The 6,916-nt window shown below is 37.3% G+C and overlaps 2 protein-coding genes across 3 annotated transcripts; one reads left to right on the plus strand and one right to left on the minus strand.

Moving 5' to 3' along the window:
- Positions 1-193: 193 nt before the first annotated feature.
- On the plus strand, positions 194-5,768 carry LOC143907880 (peptidyl-prolyl cis-trans isomerase-like 3). 2 transcript variants are annotated; one of them, XM_077424935.1, is made up of 7 exons: positions 194-346; positions 431-505; positions 733-1,013; positions 1,093-1,264; positions 1,348-1,486; positions 3,978-4,164; positions 4,761-5,768. In XM_077424935.1, the coding sequence occupies exons 1-4, from the start codon at positions 344-346 to the stop codon at positions 1,217-1,219; spliced, it is 486 nt and encodes a 161-aa protein (XP_077281061.1). In that variant the 5' UTR covers positions 194-343; the 3' UTR covers positions 1,220-1,264; positions 1,348-1,486; positions 3,978-4,164; positions 4,761-5,768. The 2 variants fall into 2 exon arrangements, with proteins under 2 accessions (XP_077281061.1, XP_077281063.1); XM_077424937.1 differs by lacking the exon at positions 3,978-4,164.
- LOC143907872 (sarcosine dehydrogenase, mitochondrial-like) lies at positions 1,253-6,069 on the minus strand. Its single transcript, XM_077424922.1, has 15 exons — positions 5,804-6,069; positions 5,582-5,684; positions 5,089-5,345; positions 4,795-5,007; positions 4,236-4,559; positions 3,969-4,131; positions 3,737-3,884; positions 3,346-3,484; positions 3,050-3,250; positions 2,670-2,937; positions 2,452-2,581; positions 2,098-2,354; positions 1,843-2,005; positions 1,628-1,735; positions 1,253-1,547 (listed from the first exon to the last, which is right to left on the minus strand). The coding sequence occupies exons 1-15, from the start codon at positions 5,825-5,827 to the stop codon at positions 1,388-1,390; spliced, it is 2,658 nt and encodes an 885-aa protein (XP_077281048.1). The 5' UTR covers positions 5,828-6,069; the 3' UTR covers positions 1,253-1,387.
- Between the last annotated feature and the right edge of the window lie 847 nt (positions 6,070-6,916).

Consider the following 6,916-nt stretch of genomic DNA (forward strand, 5'->3'; position numbering starts at 1 on the left):
TGATATAATATAATATGTAATATAATAATATAATAATATGCTAATAATATATGAAATTGTAATTCTAAGGTCGATGATGGCTATACAGACGCTATTTGACTCCGGAATGAAACCACGCGCACCTCGTGCGCAATTCAACTGCGCCTTCTGCACCTCCACTCCGCTTCACTCTTTTGCACTCTTCCGACATTCTCGCCATTCTCGCTTGAACGCGCGAAAGCATTGAGCGCGTGCGGGTGATCCTGTGTTGTGCCCTAAAAAGGATTTATTTGTCGTTAAATGTGATCTTGAAATCGACGGAATTAGATTAGATCCTTCTGCTCGAATACATACGTCGTGAAAAATGGTATGTTAAATTGTCCGTAGTGTTTTACAGCTTTATGCTTGCATCTGTAGAATTTGAGCGATGGAAATATTACGTCTTTTCCAGAGCGTAACGTTGCATACGGACGTCGGTGACATCAAGATAGAATTGTTCTGCGAGATGTGTCCGAAAACGTGCGAGGTATCGGTTAATTTTCTGTATATATTGTCGCATTTCGACGACACGTAACCATACAACCACTCGTCAGCGATGCATAACCTATACGTGCAATTATTCTTATATTTTTACAATTAATAATAATTAATATACCGTGCTGAAATAATTTTGAAGCGAGGTTGAAGACGCTACATTAATTAGGGGACAGGAAAACACTTTACGACCTTTGTGTAACACGGTTCTCTTTTCAGAACTTTCTTGCGCTCTGCGCCAGTGGATACTACGACAATTGTTTGTTCCACCGGAACATAAAAGGCTTCATCGTTCAAACCGGAGATCCCACCAACACCGGTAAAGGGGGAACCTCTATATGGAATCGCAGGTTCGAGGATGAATTTAAGGAGGAGCTCAAGCACAATGCGAGAGGTCTCGTCTCTATGGCTAACAACGGCCCTAATACAAATGGCAGTCAGTTTTTTATAACTTACGCGCCTCAGTCGCACCTGGATCTAAAGTACACCTTGTTTGGAAAGTGAGTTCACCTCCTTTTAATTTTTACTGTGCGCGTAGCCGGTATAAAATTGTGATCATTCTTTGTTTACTTATCGCAGAGTCATTGACGGTTTAGAAACGTTGGAGCAATTAGAAAAACAACCCGTGAATCCTAAGAATTACAAACCGCTCGCAGAAATCAGGCTGAATAATGTAACTATACATGCTAACCCATTAGCGGGGTAGGCCTGAGTGACGGAACGTTTCGTACTGTTCGTCGTAGTGACACAAGTAATTTATACTATTTCTTTTATGTATGTATGTACAAAAATATAAAATGTTTGTGATTGTTGAGACACAATTGCTTTTCGCAGATGGTTTAGAATCAAAAAGGAATAATATCGATAAGTATTTTTATATTGTGTATGCACCTAGTAATCTCTTGTTCTGTGGATCGAATGGGCTTCGAAGATACATCTTCGCGGGATATTTTTTCCTCCTTGCTTCAATGTGGTAAGTACCCGTCTCTAAAAATTCCTTTGTAACATTTTGTCCATTTGGAGCTGTGATGTATCTGAATAACGCAACGGTAAACGTGTATATATACATATGTATTTATTCATATTTTTATTATTCGTAATTTCATCTACTTACGCCTGTCCAATGCTACTCTTAAAGGTATACCCATGTTCGGCTCTTCTTAAATAGCCAACCAGTTGATCGTTTCTATAAACGCTCTCCATACCCCACAGTGGTATATCGCTGTAATTAAACAAATGTTTGTGCGTAAACAGTGCGCATTTGTAATACTGATAAGCCAACAATAATAATGATAACGGTCAGATTGTGTTGCAAAACGATGTACTCACTCGTTTATGTGTAAATGCACCAGTCTTTTTTTTATTCCATTTTTACGGCTCTGTTCAACAGACGTCTTTCCTAAGTACTGGCCGTTCTTGCGGCAGACGATTTCTAAAGCTGCTTCTATCGGATTGTCATTGATTCTTAAGTCTGCACCCCAAAGATGATATCCTGATAGACGAATTAACAATTACACACAATTACCACAAATTGACATGAGGTTAAAAAGATAAAAAGCATGTACTCTGTATAATATTGCAAACCTTTCTCGCAACTTAAACTGTACAGCGCTCTGAAGCCGGCTAATTTCATATCATATTTTCTACCGCATTCCATTACAGCTTTATAAACCTTTTCGCACGAACTTCTTGGAATGTGTAATTCGAAACCGAGTTCACCCACGAAACTAAGTCTAAACATGTGCACCAGTTCGCCATCTACTCTCACTAGTTTTGAAGTTGAGTATGGAAATGATTTATTCGAAAGATCAGCGTCGACTAACGTTTGAAGAACTTGGCGGCTGTAATAACGAGATATATTGAATGGACGATATATACAAGATATATAATTTTATAACAATTTATATATTTATTCGTATTCGCATTTCATTTTGATACCTGTTAGGACCTTGAACTGACAAAATTCCTATCTGTTCTGTAATATTGTGCAGAGATGCGTTGAAACCTTTCTCTCTTATTACTTTGCTGATATGTGCCCAAGTGTGATACGATGACATGCCTCCGCTCACTAAAATCAGAAATGGAAGTGTTAATAACGCAGTATTGGAATATAAAAGACGGTGTATATACGCTCGATAAGATATAAAAATAGATACCTATGTAAAAAGATTTTCCCTTAAATATGGGATCGACTACGCCACCCGAGCCAGATTCTAGACCAGTAACCGTGCAGTCACCTTCTACATCTCCTCTTTTATTCAACATGCAGGTGTATACAGTTCTATTAATTTCTCGATCCACTTGAGACGTAAATATATAATCCACTGCTTTCTTCGTGTCTGGGCCGCATAAGTAATGTTTCCCGAAATACGACAGATCAAATAAAGCAACGTTATTTCTACAGGCAAGCGCTTCCTCCCGTATCTATTACAAGTAGATGAAAAAAAATGGTTGAGTCAACATTTTTCATCGCGCAAAAAACATTTTATGATAGTCCTTCAGTAGCCAAATCTTGTAAAGAAAAAGAGAGACTTACGATATTATCGTGCGGTGGAAAATCAAATGTACATTCTGTTTTCAATATCTCGGCGTATGTGTCATTCGTATTCTTTGGTGTATCGTAATAGCCACCGTAATCGTAAGGTAAAACTGGAGCAGTCTTGTTGTCTGGTAGGAACCATCCTGGACGCTCCCATCCTTGTCGTTCTTCCATAACGGCACCTTCGTTGACGAGAAACTAAAAAATAGCAATGATACATCGCGTTTGCGAGTAAAAAAAATGCGTAATCTAATTGAAAAATAAAGCTTAAATTGAAATAAAGCGTAACTTACACCGTGGAAAGGATCTGTCTTCAAATTTCTGCCGCTTAAATGTTCGTCGTGCGGGAAAACAACATCGTAATTTTTTGCATAAGCCTCGTGACTTCGTTCGTTCACCCACACTAAATTTTTTCTTTGTTCTAGTATGTATCTGAATAGAGAAAAAAACATGTGTAAAAAGCATTAATTATAGACATTAATAGAATGATGCATTCTACTTATCATGTTGCTGATACTTTCTGTTTTATAAACATAAAACAGACATAAAAAATATAAGGTGTCTTATATATAAACGATTGATAAATCCAAAATTTAATTCGCTGAGTAAACACGATGTCATTTTAACGTATTACATTTTCTACGGTTTAAGAGATTTGTCTTTTTAATTTGAATAAATTTTTACCGTCTGATGTCCTGATTGAACATGTGTTTGTCCGGTCGCCCATTAATGATCCATAATGCTATTTGTTCTCCGCAACCACCTCCGAACATCATCCCGGCGCTATTATATCCGCAAGAATAATAAAGACCCGTGCAGCGTGGGTCTTCACCTTTTGGACATTGTTGTATTTTAGACTTAATGTGCCTATGTCACGCATAAACGTCGATTGTAAATTAATGCTGAAATTTTCTACCCATAATAGGTCTGTGGTCGGGAGTGAAACTTTCTGGGCCGCACACCGTTGTTCTTATTCCAGTGGTTGCCAAAGCGGGCATCAGTCGGTTCATCGCCTCTACGTGGGTATTGAACACGTCCCAATTCAGCTCGTATAAACTGAAGGCAAAGTCCTCCGGCGGCTTGACAATACACGTCATTTGAGTTAATCGAGAGTACGTAAGACTTTACCATTGTCCTGCACGCGTTTCTTCTATAACAGCAATTAGTGTACGATAAAACTTACAAATTTCAATATGATAGGGTTTGGCTCGTATCCTCCGATATTTATATTTCCACCCTGCACCCGAAAGTAGATATCGAAATCGGGATCTCGAACATTTGGCAATCCTCGTACGTTCATCGGCTCGGTAACAATGTATGCGTGTTTCATCGGTACCAACGGGATATCCAATCCTACCATTCGCGCTATTGTTCCAGACCATGCTCCCGCCGCGTTTAATATGACGTTAGTTTTTATAATACCATGAGACGTTTCCACTCCGCGGACGGTTTTATGGCCGTCGGTATCCTCCACGAGAATTTTAATGGCCGGACAATCTTCGATGACCTTAAAGAATTATTTATATATATTTATAACTATATAAATCAGCTTTCGATGAATAATTAACGGTAGAATTTTACGTTGGTTCTAGTTATTTACATAAAACACATATCGCTATTGAACAAATAACTCTATCAATTTTATTGCGAACTATATACCATAGAATTTGCATGTTTTATTATTATAGTATAAATGTGTGTGTTACAGAGATTGATGGCGATGAGGAAACTGAAGTATGTACCTTGCAACCGTTTCCTTCTGCTGATTTTGTCAACGCATTTACTAACATGGCAGGATCTATCGAACCATCCTCTGGACAGTAAATCGCAGCTTCAAATGCGTCTTTATCTAGGAGGGGAAATTTTTCTTTCGCTTCGACCGGATCAATCATGTATGCATCGATACCGAAATTCTTACAGCTGGTAACTAATCTTTCGTAATCGGCTATTCGCTCCTACGAAAAACACAGTTGATATTTATTTTCTGAGAAATGGATAAAGACACAACAATCGTGTAGAGATATCTTCGTACTTACGGGAGTATGAGCGATGCAGAGTCCACCGTTGTTTATCCATCCTGGATCTATACCCGTCTCTTCTTGCAAAGATGCGTAAAGCATTCGCGAGGCTTTCAGCAATTCCGTCTCTACGTCGCATATTCCGCGTAAATGCCACAGAAGACCTGCCGTATGCCATGTTGTGCCAGATATGAGCTTAGATTTTTCCAAGAGCACTGCATTGACTCCACGTTTTCCTAACTGATACAGTGCGTTGCAACCAGCGCTGCCACCACCTGTCGTGTGCATTTTAATTGAATTTATTAATAAATCTGTGTCCGTAAACGTTAAGATTAATGTTTAACTAAGATATTTTTATCTCTTTAGTTCTACGTACGAAGAGATATTGCTAAAAAACCGTTCAATTATATTTTAATTCATGTACAATGTAGAATATTCAATTTTTGTATAACTTGTTAGTCGCATTAACATAATTCTTTATCTTGTGTCTACGAAGTATAAGCTTAATTACCTATTATTACAACGTCTGCATTGCTGGGAATGTCAGTGTTTTTTATCTCGTTCTTTTCGGATGTAGCGATCGCTCGGTTATTTCTGAGACTCCATTTAGGCAACTAAACAATAAAAAGAAGCATTAGCATGTATGCGGTTTCTAGCTTTTTATAAAAATATGAATAAAACCATCTTTATATACAATGTATCACTGAACACTAATTTCAAATCAAATATATACCTTGTTCCTTACTAAACGGAGCATTTCGTATGCCTCGCAGATTGATTCAGCTTGTGTGCGATTGCAGTATTAGCGCAGATTGAACTACGGTCCCTCGGTTCATGGATTGCGCAGTATCGCACGACTATTCTGTTAGTTGTGGTTCATTCTTTACGATTACACTGTTTATATCATATACATACATTATCAAAGAACTTCTCATTGCAGCGTGGCATTTCTCTCTCGTCCGCGATATCAGTTCGCGTCCGCATCGCGCGTTCGATTGACAAAGTTGTTGCTTTCGCGCAGCTCGTCCGACGAAAATAATATTACGACGTCAATTGCAAAACAACAATTACTCAATATATTTGCAAATCGGAAAAACAGTAAAAGTTAAAAAAGAGTTAAAAGATAGATTTATGTAAAGCATTATAATTGCTCAATTTGTTATCTGTTTTCTTTTTTTTGTTCTACGGTTTATGCAACATGTGTGTTGTTATTATTGTAGACTAAAAATATCCGATATTGTTGTGTTGGTACACATAATGATAACGAGAGAAACTAATTTCGTCACGAGTTTTTACCAGTTCTTACCGAATGAAACTAGAAGTATCACATATTGTCACATTTGTACATCCACTTATCTATTTGCTTTAAAAAAATCAATGTGTGTTTATATAAATGTTGATCATTTATCATCATGCTAACGCGAGATCGATTAAAACCTGAAAAAAATATACAAATCGTCCGATAGATACTAAAAGGAATTAAGGAAGAAAGGATCTTATTTAAATATAATAATGCAAATTATATATTTTTGATAAAATCAGAGGTTCATTAGCTTTCTGAAAATAACTTCCCTTGTTGCCAGTATAAACTCTGGAGAATATTTATCGCTAATAACGACTCTCTTACAAGAGCTTTATTTTCTCTCACAGACTTATATATATCCGGAATCATTGTTAGACTGTGTAGAACAATGCAGCACCCTTTTGACCTTGATATTGTATCAGAATATTTCGATTATGAAGTCTGCTGCAATTATATGCCAAGTCATATGTGTTGTTATCAATAAATAATTCAGTTAATATATAAAAGAAACCGATGACACTGCACTGCCTGTTATCTACACAA

Source organism: Temnothorax americanus, unplaced genomic scaffold (genome assembly GCF_048541705.1).
Source record: "Temnothorax americanus isolate GAGA-0224 unplaced genomic scaffold, ASM4854170v1 Scaffold9, whole genome shotgun sequence".
NCBI lineage: Eukaryota > Metazoa > Arthropoda > Insecta > Hymenoptera > Formicidae > Temnothorax > Temnothorax americanus.

Bases quoted from the DNA above. Each gene is read 5' to 3' on its own strand.
- LOC143907872 (XM_077424922.1), bottom strand. From the start codon at position 5,827: ATGCTCCGTTTAGTAAGGAACAAG. The intron at 3,251-3,345 runs GTAAGTTACGCT...GCTATTTTTTAG, and splicing joins AGACAGATCCTTTCCACGGT to TTTCTCGTCAACGAAGGTGC. The intron at 1,548-1,627 runs GTAAGTAGATGA...TGCGTTATTCAG, and splicing joins AAGAGTAGCATTGGACAGGC to ATACATCACAGCTCCAAATG.
- LOC143907880 (XM_077424935.1), top strand. The intron at 506-732 runs GTATCGGTTAAT...TTCTCTTTTCAG, and splicing joins TGTGTCCGAAAACGTGCGAG to AACTTTCTTGCGCTCTGCGC. The intron at 1,014-1,092 runs GTGAGTTCACCT...TACTTATCGCAG, and splicing joins AAGTACACCTTGTTTGGAAA to AGTCATTGACGGTTTAGAAA.